This window comes from Tinamus guttatus, unplaced genomic scaffold (assembly GCF_059628265.1).
Source record: "Tinamus guttatus ecotype Peru unplaced genomic scaffold, ASM5962826v1 Tinamus_guttatus_pri_ptg000845l, whole genome shotgun sequence".
NCBI classification, from domain to species: Eukaryota; Metazoa; Chordata; class Aves; order Tinamiformes; family Tinamidae; genus Tinamus; species Tinamus guttatus.
The window spans coordinates 1-12,799 of NW_028289379.1; the positions used below are offsets into that span (position 1 = coordinate 1).

Here is a 12,799-nt window from a genome sequence, read left to right on the forward strand (position 1 = left end):
CGGGCGGCGCCGCTACCGGAGGCACCGGGGCCCGCGCGGTCACCCCTCCCCTCCCCGGGAACCGGGCCCTGCGGACCGCCCCGTTACCGGCTCCGGGACCCGGGGGCCGCCTGTCACCCCTGCCGGGGACCCCCGGGATGCGCCCGGTCGCCCCCTCCGGGATCCGTGATCCCGAACGGGACCCCCGCCGGTCCCGGGTGCCCCTTCCGGGGCGGCACTGCAGGGTCCCCTCGGCCACCCCCTGCCGCCCCCTCGCGGTCACCGCCCCGGGTCCCCACGGGGTTTTCCCGGTCCCCCCGCCCTGCGCGGGGCCCTAAAAACCTCCCGGTAACGTGCGCGTGGCCACGCCCCCTGGCCACGCCCACCCCTGCAACCACGCCCACGCCCCTCAGGCCACGCCCCCGGCCCCCTCGCGGCGTCACGTGCCGCGGGGCCCCGCGAGCTCGCGCCTCTCGCGAGAGCGGCGCGGGCAGCGGCGCAGCAAGATGGCGGCGCCGGAGACGGAGGCGGCGGCGGCGGCGGCGGCGCCGGGCCCGGAGCAGGTAACGGCGGCCCCGGCGCGGCCCGGCCCGGTCCGGTCCGGCCGAACCGCCCCGCCTCCCGCTCCGCAGGTCACCAGTAACGGCAGCGCCGGCGGCGAGGCGACAGCGGCGGCGGCGGCCGAGACGCAGCGGCAGCAAGCGGCGCCCAACGCCTGGCAGGTCATCAAAGGCGTCCTGTTCCGGTGAGGGGCCGGCCTGTCCCCTCGCGTCCCCCGCGCCGGGTTAACGGGCACGGGGGTCGTGACCTGTCCCCTCGTGTCCTTGTGCCCTGAGGGTCACGGCCTGTCCCGTTGTCCCCCGGCCCCGCTGGGTTAAAGGGCACCGGGGGTCGTGGCCTGTCCCCTCGTGTCCCTGTGCCCTGGGGGTCACGACCTGTCCCGTTGTCCCCCGGCCCCGCTGGGTTAAAGGGCACCGGGGTCGTGGCCTGTCCCCTCGTGTCCCTCCCCGTGTCCCCACGCCCTGGGCGTCGTCACCTCCCGTGTCCCCTCTGTTGCTCCATGCTGGGGATCACGACCAGGCTGTCCCCTCGTGTCCCCCCTTCCTGCCACCTTACAGGCCACCAGGGTCCCCTTGTGTCCCCACCTCGCGGAGCAGCAGAGCTCGTGCCCTGTCCCCCCCGTGTCACCAGTGTCACCTGGTCACGGGGCTCCAGAGACCGTGTCCTGTCCCGCTGCGCCCTCCCCGGCACGTGACATTCACAGCCGTGTCCCCTCCTGCCCCGTGTCCCCTCCTGCCCCGTGTCCCCAGGGGCCGAGAAAGGGACAATCCCCCCGTTTTGTTAATCCTGTTGTCACCCGTTCCCGGGGTCCCCCCGAGCTGTCCCCCCATCGGCATTCCGATGGGATCTTCCTGTCTGAATCCCCATCGTGGGAAGGAATTCCGGACGCTGGAGCCGACGGGCTTTGGTCTTGTTCCTGAATCCTGCGCTTTTTGGAGAGGAAATGCCCCAAATCTCCGTGCAGCCGCGAGTCCAAGTTGAGCAGCAACAACAACAAAATAACCCGAGGGTTGTTCCGGAAAATCGATCTCCTCCCTGGATTTCACCGTCTTCAAAGGACAGTTAATTCCCGGGATCTGCTCATGCGGATGAGCCGGCGCCCTGGACTTTGTGCCGGGCTCCATGCCCGGCTCCCGCCGGCTTTTCCGGCCTTTCTCGGGAGCTCTGAGCCAGCGCCACGGGACAACCTTTAACGAGGGAATTCCTGCCGAAATGCCACGCGTTTCCAGAGTCCCCCCCATAAATACATGGGGGCAACTCCATCCTGTAGCTGTGACACCCTATTAGCCCAATTCCCGCGTCAGCCTTGGGTCGATCCCGCTTTTCCAAGGCCCTCTTGGGACGTGGGGCTGCCCCAGTTGCTCTCCCGCGGCCGATCCGCCCCCGGTGACTTTTCCCGCTCCTTTTCCCGCAGGATTTTTATCATCTGGGCCATCAGCAGCTGGTTCCGGCGCGGGCCGGCGCCGCAGGAGCAGAGCAGCGCGGGCGGCGCGCCGCGCGCTCCCAGCCGGAACCTCTTCCCGAAGGACACGCTGATGGTAATTCCCGTGCGGCCGCACAACGCGCGGGATCCGGGCGGCGTTCCGGGCCGTTCCGCAGGGAGCCACGCGCGCTGTTCCCGCAGGATCTCTACGTGTACATCTCGGAGCACGAGCACTTCACGGATTTCAACGCGAGCTCCGCGCTCTTCTGGCAGCAGCGGGATCTGGTCTACGGAGACTGGACGAGCGGGGACAACGCGGACGGCTGCTACGAGCACTACGGCGAGGTGGACATTTCCCAGGTAGGGCCGGGAGGCTCCGCGCGCCCTTCCCGGCGTTCCCGAGGCCGGGAAACGGCAGCGGAGCGTCCGCTTGCAGAGCGTGCAGCGGAACGGCTCCATCTACGTCCACGTCTACTTCACCAAGAGCGGCTTCCACCCGGATCCGCGGCAGAAGAACCTCTACCGGCGCCTCGCCACGGTGCACACGTCGCGCAGTAAGCCCGGCGGGATCCCGGGATGCCGTTCCATGCGGATTTGCGCATCCCGGGGTCGGGAATGCCGCAGCAGAGACGGAGCAGAGAAGCGTCTGCAGTGAGGGGGGAAGGAAAGTTGGGAGAAAGCCGAGTGGGATGGACTGAAGGGCAGGGATTCCTAGCGCGTTCCCAGGGCGGATGCTCCGCTTTTCCAGCCGTGTCCCAAAGAAACGGGCGGATCTTTGGGATGGGGAGAACCAGCGCCGCTCACGGCTCCGCTTCCCTCCCAGTGATCAACAAATACAAACGGCGACGCTTCCAGAAAACCAAGAACCTGCTGACGGGAGAGACGGAGGCGGATCCCGAAATGATCAAGGTGAGCGGCCCCTTCCCGGCCGTCCCGTTCCAGACGGCCGCGCTCGGGGGCTCCGCGGGGCTTCCCAGCGGGATTTGGTGCCCGTTGCAGAGGGCGGAGGACTACGGCCCCGTGGAGGTGATCTCGCACTGGCACCCCAACCTCACCATCAACATGGTGGACGACCACACGCCCTGGGTGAAGGGCAGCGTGCCGCCCCCGCTGGACCAGTGTAAGGCTCCTCCGGCGGGAATCGTCCCGGGAATCCCGGGAATCCAGGGAGCGGCCCCGGGATCCTTCGGGATGGAGCTGCCTCCGTCCCACGCGGCTCGGGGGGCTCGGACCGGGCTGAGCTGGGGCTGGGCACCTTTACGTGGCATAAAACGGCTCTGGATTTGGGATTTGGCACCTTTACGTGGCATAAAACAGCTCTGGATTTGGGATTTGGCACCTTTTTGTGGCGTGAAGTGGCTCTCGATTCGGGATTTGGCGCCTTTTTGTGGCATAAAGTGGCTCTCGATTCGGGATTTGACCTCTTTACGTGGCATAAAACGGCTCTCGATTCGGGATTTGGTTGCTTTAGGCACAATAAAACAGCTCTTTATTTGGGATTTGGCACCTTTACGTGGCATAAGACAGTGCTCGGTTTGGGATTTGGCTCCCCTAGGTGCCATAGAACGGTGCTCCGTTCGGGATTTGGCACCTCTAGGCACAATAAAACAGCTGTTGATTCGGGATTGGGCTTCTCTAGGCGCTGCAGAATGGCTCTACATTCGGGATTTGGCCCCTCTAGGTGCCATAAAACGGCTTTAGATTCGGGATTGGGCTCCTGTAGGCACCGTAGATCGGCGCTCCCTTTGGGATTTGGCTCCTCTAGGCACTGTAAAACAGTGTTCCATTTGGGATTTGGCTCTTTTAGGCTCCGTAGAACTGTGCTCCATTTGAGATTTGGCCCCTCTAGGCGCCATAGAACGGCCCTGGTTTTGGGATTTGGCTCCTCTAGGTGCCGTAAAACGGCTCTAGATTCGGCATTTGGCCCCTCTAGGCACCATAAAACAGCGCTTGAGTTGGGATTTGGCCCCTCTTGGCGCCGTAGAACGGCTCCAGTTTGGGGATTTGGCCCCTCTAGGTTCTGTAGAATGGCGCTCCCTTCGGGATTTGACCCCTCTAGGCACCGTAAAACTGCTCTAGTTTTGGGATTTGGCCCCTCTCGGCGCCGTAGAACGGCTCCAGTTTTGGGATTTGGCCCGTCTCGGTGCCGTTGAGGGCTCGCGGGGCTCCCCGCGTTGCTCCACTCTCTCTCTCGGCCGCAGACGTGAAGTTCGACGCCGTGAGCGGCGACTACTACCCCATCCTGTACTTCAACGACTACTGGAACCTGCAGAAGGACTACTACCCCATCAACGAGACGCTGCAGCGCCTGCCCTTCCGCCTCTCCTTCTGCCCGCTCTCCCTGTGGCGCTGGCAGCTCTACGCCGCCCAGAGCACCAAATCCCCCTGGAATTTCCTGGGAGAGGACCTGTACGAGCAGTCGGACGAGGAGCAGGACTCGGTGAAGGTGGGAGGCGCTCGCGGGCTTCCTGCTTCCTCGCGGAGCCGGCCTTCCCGGGCCGTTTTCCGGAGCCTCAGCGAGGTTCTCGCTCGCAGGTCGCCCTCCTGGAGACCAACCCCTACCTGCTCGCCCTGACCATCGTCGTGTCCATCGTTCACAGCGTCTTCGAGTTCCTGGCCTTCAAGAACGGTGAGTCCCGGGGCCGAGCGCGCCCGGGGCCGCGCGTCCCTCTTCCCGGGATCCCGCTGCGCTCGCCCTGAGCCGCCTCCCGGCCCTCCCGCGCAGACATCCAGTTCTGGAACAGCCGGCAGTCCCTGGAGGGCCTCTCCGTCCGCTCCGTCTTCTTCGGCGTCTTCCAGTCCCTCGTCGTCCTCCTCTACATCCTGGACAACGAGACCAACTTCGTGGTGCAGGTCAGCGTGTTCATCGGGCTCCTCATCGACCTCTGGAAGATCACCAAGGTCATGGACGTGCGGGTGAGTGGGCTCCGGCGGCGCCGCGCGCTCGGCCGCCGCGGGACGCCCTTCGGTGACGGGATTTTCCGTCCGCTCCTCCCGATCCCGAGCAGCTGGACCGGGAGAACAAGGTGGCCGGGGTGTTTCCGCGCCTCACGTTCAAGGACAAGTCCACGTACATCGAGTCTTCCACCAAGGTGTACGATGATGTGAGTAGCTTTCCGGAGCCGGGCTCCGGCTCTGCCGCGGGCGGGATGACATCCCGGGAAGCCTTTTCCTGCCTCGTCTCCCGTGGGATGCGCTCAGGACAGCACAGGCTCTTGGAAAAGCAGCTCTGGACGTTACCTCCCCTTGATCCGGGGCCTCTGAAATCCTTGGGAAAGGGTTGTTAAGCTGGGAAGAGGGGGAATGCCGAAGCCTAAGCGCCGCCTCCAGCCCTTTTCCCTGCTCATCCGCACGCTCCTTGCCTTCCCAGATGGCTTTCCGGTACCTCTCGTGGATCCTCTTCCCCTTGCTGGGCTGTTACGCCGTCTACAGCCTCTTGTACCTGGAGCACAAGGGCTGGTACTCGTGGGTGCTGAGCATGCTCTACGGCTTCCTCCTCACCTTCGGTGAGTCCCGGGAATCCCGCCGGTGTTCCCGCCGCTCGGGAAGCCCGCAGCCATCCCGGATCCCCGAGCTGGGCCGCCGGGAGCGCCCCGAAGGAGGGGCCGCGTGCCGGCATCCCGGCTGGAAAAGCGGCTCTCCGGCGGGTCGGGAAGGGCGGCGGGGCCGCTCAGGAGCCTTCGGCCTCCGCAGGCTTCATCACCATGACGCCGCAGCTCTTCATCAACTACAAGCTGCAGTCGGTGGCGCACCTGCCCTGGCGCATGCTCACCTACAAGGCGCTCAACACCTTCATCGACGACCTCTTCGCCTTCGTCATCAAGATGCCCATGATGTACCGGATAGGCTGCCTGCGCGACGGTACGCGCCGCCTTCCCTGGGGATGCGCCCCCCTTCCCTAGGGATGCGTCCCCCTTCTCTAGGGATGTGTCCCAGGTCCCTATGGATGCTCCATGCATCCCTGCACAGGCGCCCCGCGTCCCTGTGGATGCGCCTCGCATCCCTATGGATGTGTCCTTTGTCCCTGCGGAGGCGCCATGCTTCCCTAGGGATGTGCCCCCCTTCCCTAGGGATGCGCCCCAGGTCCCTATGGATGCTCCATGCATCCCTGCAGGGGTGCCCTGCATCCCTGTGGATGTGCCCCATGTTCCCATGGATGCTCCTCCCATCCCTATGGATGTGCCCCGCTTCCCTAGGGATGCGCCACGGGTCCCTATGGATGCTCCATGCATCCCTGCAGAGGCACCCTGTATCCCTGTGCATGTGTCCCATGTTTCTGCAGATGTGCCTCACATCCCTATGGATGTGCCCCCCTTCCCTGGGATGCGCCCCGCTTCCCTAGGGATGCGCCATGGGTCCCTATGGATGCTCCATGCATCCCTGCAGAGGCGCCCTGTGTCCCTGTGGATGCGTCTCGCATCCCTATGGATGTGTCCTGTGTCCCTATGGATGTGCCCCACATCCCTGTGGATGTTCCATGCATCCCTGCAGAGGCGCCCCGCGTCCCTGTGGATGCGTCTCGCATCCCTATGGATGTGTCCTGTGTCCCTATGGATGTGCCCCACATCCCTATGGATGTTCCATGCATCCCTGCAGAGGCGCCCCGCGTCCCTGTGGATGCATCTCGCATCCCTATGGATGTGTCCCTATGGATGTGCCCCCCTCTGAACACGCCCCGTGTCCCTATGGATGCACCTTCCTTCCCTATGGGGCGCCCCACCTCCCTGCGGACACCCCTTGCTTCCCTATGGCTCCATCCCGCTTCCCTATGGACACGCATCCGCCAGGAGGGAGGCGCTGCCGGCTGCTCCGGGGCCGGAGCGCGCGGAGCCTTCCCGCCAAACGCCCCCATCCCAAATCCCGCCTTTTTCCCCCTCCTCCTCCCTGGCGCCTCCTTTCCCTTCCCCTCCGCTCTTCCCAATCCCGCTCTTCCCGCTCACGCCGCCGCTTTCCCCGCAGACGTCGTGTTCTTCATTTACCTCTACCAGCGCTGGATCTACCGGGTGGACCTCACGCGCGTCAACGAGTTCGGGATCAGCGGGCAGGAGCTTCCCAGCCCGGCCGCCGCCGCCCCCCCGGAGCCCCCTCCCGCCAAGGCCCCCCAGGACAAGAAAAACGATTAAGGGCCGCTCGTAACTTTATTATTTTTAACCGTCTCGCCCGGAGCGGAGGCGGAGAGGGAGCCGCCGGGCCCCCCCCTCCCCCACAGGCTTTTTATTTTCCAGGATTTTCCTTTTTTTTTTTTGGAGGGGGGGTTGTTGTGGGGGGGTCCGTGTGTATCCCGAGGGAGCCGCCCCCCCATCCCGGTGTTTTCCAGCCCCCCGTTCCCTGTCGTGTGCTCGCTCCATCCCACCCGGGTGGCGGGGGGGGGGGGGACGGTGGCGGGGGGGTCACCCGTCCCTGTCCCCAACGCGTCCCCGTCCCGGGCGGCCCCTCCCGTCTCATCACTCCAGCCTGGATCGAATAAAGTCACGTGGGTTGAAGCCACCCGCGGCTCCGTGTCCGGGACCGGCGGGGGATCCCGACACCCTCTCGGTGTGTGTGGGGGAATGATGTCCCATCCCGGCTCCCGTAGCGGGGGGGATGATGTCCCATCCCGGCTCCCGTAGCGGGGGGGGTTATCCCGGTGCTGGGGGGGGTGCGGGGATCCCGCAGGACCGGTTCGGAGCCGGGATGGTTCCTAACGCAGCGCGTTCCCATCCCAATCCCGATCGTTCCCCATCCCGGTCATTCCCCGTCCCCGCATCCCCGTCCCATCCAATCCCGTCCCGCCCCGAGGAAGCCCCGCCCACCACCATAGAGGCGGGAGGCGCGCAGAGCGGCGCCGCGCGCCGCCGCTCTAGCCGCCGGCTCCCCCTCCTCACACACACGGGCACCTCCCCGGTGCCGCCGCTCCGCGCGGCCTTCCCGAGCCCGGGGGAGGCCGGAGGCTCCCGGGGCCCCGCGGCGGCGGCCGGAGGCTCCCGGGGCCCCGCGGCGGCCTCGGCGCCGCCGGCCGGTGAGTGGGGCTGAGCGCGCATGCGCAGGCTGCGCCCGGGGGGGGGCGCGTTCCAATTGATTGGCAGCGCGGCCACCAATCGCCGCGCGGAGGGGGCGGGACCCACCAATCGCCGCGCGGAGGGGGCGGGACCCCCTCCCCGACACCGGCGCTCCCTGAGGTGACCCTTGACCCCGGCGGGGACCCGGGGTCCCGCCGTGACCCCAGATGTGACCCTTGACCCCCAGGATCATGGCGTCCCCGGAGAGGAAGCGGAAGCGGTTCACGGTGCGGCCGGACGAGCCCGCCCCCCCGCCGGTACCGGGAAAGGGGGCGGGACTTGGAGGGGAGGGGGGGGGTCACCCCGGCCCCTCCCCCACTCGGTGCCACCCCCCCCCCCCCCAGGTCCCGTCGCTCTTCAGACCCTCCGGAGCCCCGGAGGGACCCCCGGAAGCGGCCCCGGAAGCGGCCGCGCCGGGCCCCGCCTCCTACGCCGAGTTCGTGGTGACGCGGGCGGCCCCGGCGGGGGGGGGCGGCGGCCCCGGGGACCCCCCCGCGCCGGTGGCGCCGCTGCCCGCGCCGCGGGGGGGGGCCCGGAGCAGCGGGATCGTCGTGAGCCCGCGGCAGGTGGGGGGGACAGGGGGACAGGGGGACAGGTGGACAAGGGGACAGGGGGACACAGGGACGTGGGGACACGGGGGACACGGGGACAGGGGGACACGGGGACAGGGGGACAGGGACGTGGGGACAGGGGGACACAGGGACGTGGGGACACGGGGGACACGGGGACAGGGGGACACGGGGACAGGGGGACACGGGGACGTGGGGACACGGGGGACACGGGGACAGGGGGACACGGGGACAGGGGGACAGGGACGTGGGGACAGGGGGACATGGGGACAGAGGGACGCGGGGACAGGGGGACGTGGGGACAGGGGGACATGGGGACAGAGGGACGTGGGGACAGGGGGACACGGGGACAGGGGGACACGGGGACAGGGGGACAGGAGGACACGGGGGACAGGGGGACAAGGGGGACAGGGGAACGTGGGGACAGGGGGACGCAGGGACAGGAGGACACGGGGACAGGGGGACGCGGGGACAGGGGAACGTGGGGACATGGGGATAGGGAGACCCGGGGACATGGGGACAGGGGGACACGGGGACAGGGGGACAGGGAGACACAGGGAAATGGGGATGCAGGGACAGGGAGACATGGGGACAAGGGGACGTGGGGACATGGAGATGGGGATGCGGGGACATGGGGACACAGGGACATGGGGACACAGGGACGTGGGGACACTGGGGACTGTCCCCTGTGGTATCTGGGGATGTGACGGGGGGACACGGGCACATGGGGACACGGGGGACACATTGGCACACGGTGCCACCGTCCTCCGGTGTCTTGGGACACGAGGAGCGGGGACAGGGACCAGGAGGGCCGCCCCCCGCCGTTGTCCCCCGTTGTCACCCGCTGTCCCCGCCGCAGCGGGGGAACCCGGCGCTGCGCTTCGTCCGCAACGTCCCCTGGGCCTTCGGGGACATCGTCCCCGACTACGTCCTCGGCCAGAGCACCTGCGCCCTGTTCCTCAGGTGAGGTCCCCAAGCGTCCCCTCGGGGACGCCCCGGGGTACCCCGTGTCCCCACGGGTGTCCCCCGTGTCCCCACGGGTGTCCCCGTGTCCCCAGCCTGCGCTACCACAACCTGCATCCCGGCTACATCCACGAGCGCCTGCGGAGCCTGGGCCGGAGCTTCGCGCTGCAGCTGCTGCTGCTGCAGGTGGACGTGGTGAGATGGCCCCGTGTGCCCTCCCTGTGTCCCCCGTGTCCCCTCCCCGTGTCCCTGTGTCCCCTCCCCGTGTCCCCGTGTCCCCTCCCCGTGTCCCTGTGTCCCCTCCCTGTGTCCCCCGTGTCCCCTCCCCGTGTCCCCCGTGTCCCCTCCCTGTGTCCCCCGTGTCCCCTCCCCGTGTCCCCGTGTCCCCTCCCCGTGTCCCCCGTGTCCCCTCCCTGTGTCCCCCTGTCCCCTCCCTGTGTCCCCTCCCCGTGTCCCTGTGTCCCCTCCCCGTGTCCCTGTGTCCCCTCCCTGTGTCCCCCGTGTCCCCTCCCCGTGTCCCCGTGTCCCCTCCCTGTGTCCCCTGTGTCCCCCGTGTCCCTGTGTCCCCTGTGTCCCCTCCCTGTGTCCCCTGTGTCCCCCGTGTCCCCCCCTGTGTCCCCTCCCCGTGTCCCCCATATCCCCATGTCCCCTCCCTGTGTCCCCCGTGTCCCCTCCCCATGTTCCCGTGTCCTCTCCCCGTGTCCCCGTGTCCCCCGTGTCCCCTCCCCGTGTCCCCTGTGTCCCCTCCCTGTGTCCCCGTGTCCCCTCCCTGTGTCCCTCATGTCCCCTGTGTCCCCTCCCCGTGTCCCCTGTGTCCCCCGTGTCCTCTCCCCATGTCCCGTGTCCCCTCCCCGTGTCCCCTGTGTCCCCTCCCTGTGTCCCCTCCCCATGTCCCCTGTGTCCCCTCCCCGTGTCCCCTCCCCGTGTCCCCCGTGTCCCCTCCCCGTGTCCCCTCCCCATGTCCCCTCCCCATGTCCCTATGTCCCCTCCCCGTGTCCCCCGTGTCCCCTCCCCATGTCCCCGTGTCCCCCATGTCCCCTCCCTGTGTCCCCCATGTCCCCTCCCCGTGTCCCCTCCCCGTGTCTCCGTGTCCCCTCCCCGTGTCCCCTCCCCGTGTCCCCTCCCCGTGTCCCTGTGTCCCCAACGCCCCCGTGTCCCCTCCCCGTGTCCCCAACGCCCCCGTGTCCCCCCGCAGAAGGACCCTCACCAGGCGCTCAAGGAGCTGGCCAAGATCTGCATCCTGGCCGACTGTACCCTCATCCTGGCCTGGAGGTTGGATGTCACCGTGTCCCCCCGCGGGTGACAGCCTGGGGATTTGGGGACAAAAAGGGCCTTTTGCGTCCCCGCAGCCCCGAGGAGGCCGGGCGCTACCTGGAGACCTACAAGGCCTACGAGCAGAAGCCGGCCGACCTGCTCATGGAAAAGGTGGAGCGGGATTTCCTGTCCCGGGTAAGGAGCGGCCGGGATGGCCGGAGCGGCGCCGGCTCCGGAGGGGACGGGGACACGAGCGCCGCTGTCCCCAGATGACGGATTGTCTGACCAGCGTCAAGTCGGTCAACAAGACGGACACGGGCAGCCTCCTGGCCACCTTCGGCGTGAGTCATCCCGCCTTCCGGAACGGGCTTTTTCCCAAAAAAAATTCCCGCTCCGGAGCCTTATCCCACATCCGCCTCTGCTCCGCAGTCCCTGGCCGCCATGGCCAGAGCTTCCAAGGAGGATCTGTCCCTGTGTCCCGGCGTGGGGCCGCAGAAGGTGAGCGGTGCCGGGAAGGGGGACGCAGCATTCCCGCTTTCCCCACGGCATTCCCGCTTTCCCCGCAGCATTCCCGCTTTCCCCACGGCGTTCCCGCTTTCCCCACGGCATTCCCGCTTTCCCCACGGCATTCCCGCTTCCCCTACGGCATTCCCGCTTTCCCCACGGCATTCCCGCTTTCCCCACGGCATTCCCGCTTTCCCCGCAGCATTCCCGCTTTCCCCACGGCATTCCCGCTTTCCCCGTAGCATTCCCGCTTTCCCCACGGCATTCCCGCTTTCCCCGTAGCATTCCCGCTTTCCCCACGGCATTCCCGCTTTCCCCACGGCATTCCCGCTTTCCCCACGGCATTCCCCCTTTCCCCACGGCATTCCCGCTTTCCCCGCAGCATTCCCGCTTTCCCCACGGCATTCCCGCTTTCCCCACGGCATTCCCCCTTTCCCCACGGCATTCCCGCTTTCCCCGTAGCATTCCCGCTTTCCCCACGGCATTCCCGCTTTCCCCACGGCATTCCCCCTTTCCCCACGGCATTCCCGCTTTCCCCACAGCGTTCCCGCTTTCCCCACAGCATTCCCGCTTTCCCCACGGCATTCCCGCTTTTCCTGGATTTCTCCCCCCCATTTTGGTTCTTTTTCCAGGCCAAGAGGCTCTTCGACGTCCTGCACGAGCCGTTCCAGAAGGTCCCCAAGTGATGGGAGCTGCCGGGCGCGGATGGATCGATCCCGCTTTTATTCGGATAATAAACAGCATCAAACAGGGCCGCAGCTGCAGATTCCTGGCAATTCCCAGCACTCGCATCCAGCAACACGGAAAAATGCCGGGCGGGGGACGATTCCCAGTCCGTAACACATCCCGAGGGGCTGGGACCTGCCGGGATCGCTCCGGAGCCGCCGCTCCGGCTGGGATCACGCCGGGATCTCCTCGGCGCCGCGGGGCAGCTCCGGCCCCACCGGCAGCTCCGCCGGCTCCCGCTTCCGCTTCTTCCTTTTCCTGGGAGGCTCCGGCGCCTCCCCGGTGTCCACGGGAGCCGGCCGGGAATCGGGGGGGCCGCGTTCCCATTCCCCGTGCGGCTCCTTGCGGATCGGCGTCCGCACGTCCGGCGGCTCCGGCTCCTTCTCCCGCTCCTTCTTCTTCTTCTTCTTCCTCTTGGCTTTGTGCTCCGGCGGAGCGCCGGGATCGTCGGGAACGTCGCCGGGATCGCCGGGAACGTCGGGAACGTCGTCGGGAACGTCGGGATCGCCGGGAACGCAGCGGATGGCGACGGCGCCGCGCAGGGGGGGGGGCGCACACCAGGGCCCCCCCGGGGCCGTCGGGCACCAACAGGCGGGCGCTGCCCCCCCCGCCCGGGGACCCCCCCGCCGCGTAGCCCCCCCGCAGCCGCCCGGGCCCCCCCAGCGGCACCGGGCAGCCCTCCAGGCTGGGGGGGACACGGGGGGGGACATGGGGGGACACAGGGGGACACAGGGGGACATGGGGGGGGGACACATGGGGATGGGGGACACGGGGGGGACACA

At 67.8% G+C, this 12,799-nt stretch overlaps 2 protein-coding genes across 2 annotated transcripts; both read left to right on the forward strand.

The window, feature by feature from the left end:
- The first annotated feature begins 485 nt into the window (after positions 1-485).
- LOC104569875 (CLPTM1 regulator of GABA type A receptor forward trafficking) lies at positions 486-7,190 on the forward strand. The gene is made up of 13 exons (XM_088537677.1): positions 486-724; positions 1,955-2,078; positions 2,165-2,323; positions 2,400-2,517; positions 2,787-2,872; positions 2,963-3,083; positions 4,165-4,409; positions 4,499-4,592; positions 4,689-4,879; positions 4,972-5,067; positions 5,334-5,469; positions 5,657-5,824; positions 6,923-7,190. The coding sequence occupies exons 1-13, from the start codon at positions 486-488 to the stop codon at positions 7,084-7,086; spliced, it is 1,941 nt and encodes a 646-aa protein (XP_088393803.1). The 3' UTR covers positions 7,087-7,190.
- Positions 7,191-8,192: 1,002 nt separating this feature from the next.
- LOC104569658 (DNA excision repair protein ERCC-1-like) lies at positions 8,193-12,003 on the forward strand. The gene is made up of 9 exons (XM_088537676.1): positions 8,193-8,258; positions 8,346-8,567; positions 9,430-9,533; positions 9,629-9,728; positions 10,729-10,805; positions 10,883-10,982; positions 11,057-11,128; positions 11,217-11,285; positions 11,924-12,003. The coding sequence occupies exons 1-9, from the start codon at positions 8,193-8,195 to the stop codon at positions 11,975-11,977; spliced, it is 864 nt and encodes a 287-aa protein (XP_088393802.1). The 3' UTR covers positions 11,978-12,003.
- Positions 12,004-12,799: the final 796 nt, after the last annotated feature.

Excerpts from the sequence above, each read along its gene's own strand:
- LOC104569875 (XM_088537677.1), top strand. The coding sequence starts at position 486 with ATGGCGGCGCCGGAGACGGAGGCGGCGGCGGCGGCGGCGGCGCCGGGC. Across the intron at positions 4,410-4,498 it reads AGGAGCAGGACTCGGTGAAG|GTCGCCCTCCTGGAGACCAA; the intron begins GTGGGAGGCGCT and ends TCTCGCTCGCAG. Across the intron at positions 5,825-6,922 it reads GATAGGCTGCCTGCGCGACG|ACGTCGTGTTCTTCATTTAC; the intron begins GTACGCGCCGCC and ends CTTTCCCCGCAG.
- LOC104569658 (XM_088537676.1), top strand. The coding sequence starts at position 8,193 with ATGGCGTCCCCGGAGAGGAAGCGGAAGCGGTTCACGGTGCGGCCGGAC. Across the intron at positions 8,259-8,345 it reads ACGAGCCCGCCCCCCCGCCG|GTCCCGTCGCTCTTCAGACC; the intron begins GTACCGGGAAAG and ends CCCCCCCCCCAG. Across the intron at positions 10,806-10,882 it reads ACCCTCATCCTGGCCTGGAG|CCCCGAGGAGGCCGGGCGCT; the intron begins GTTGGATGTCAC and ends GCGTCCCCGCAG.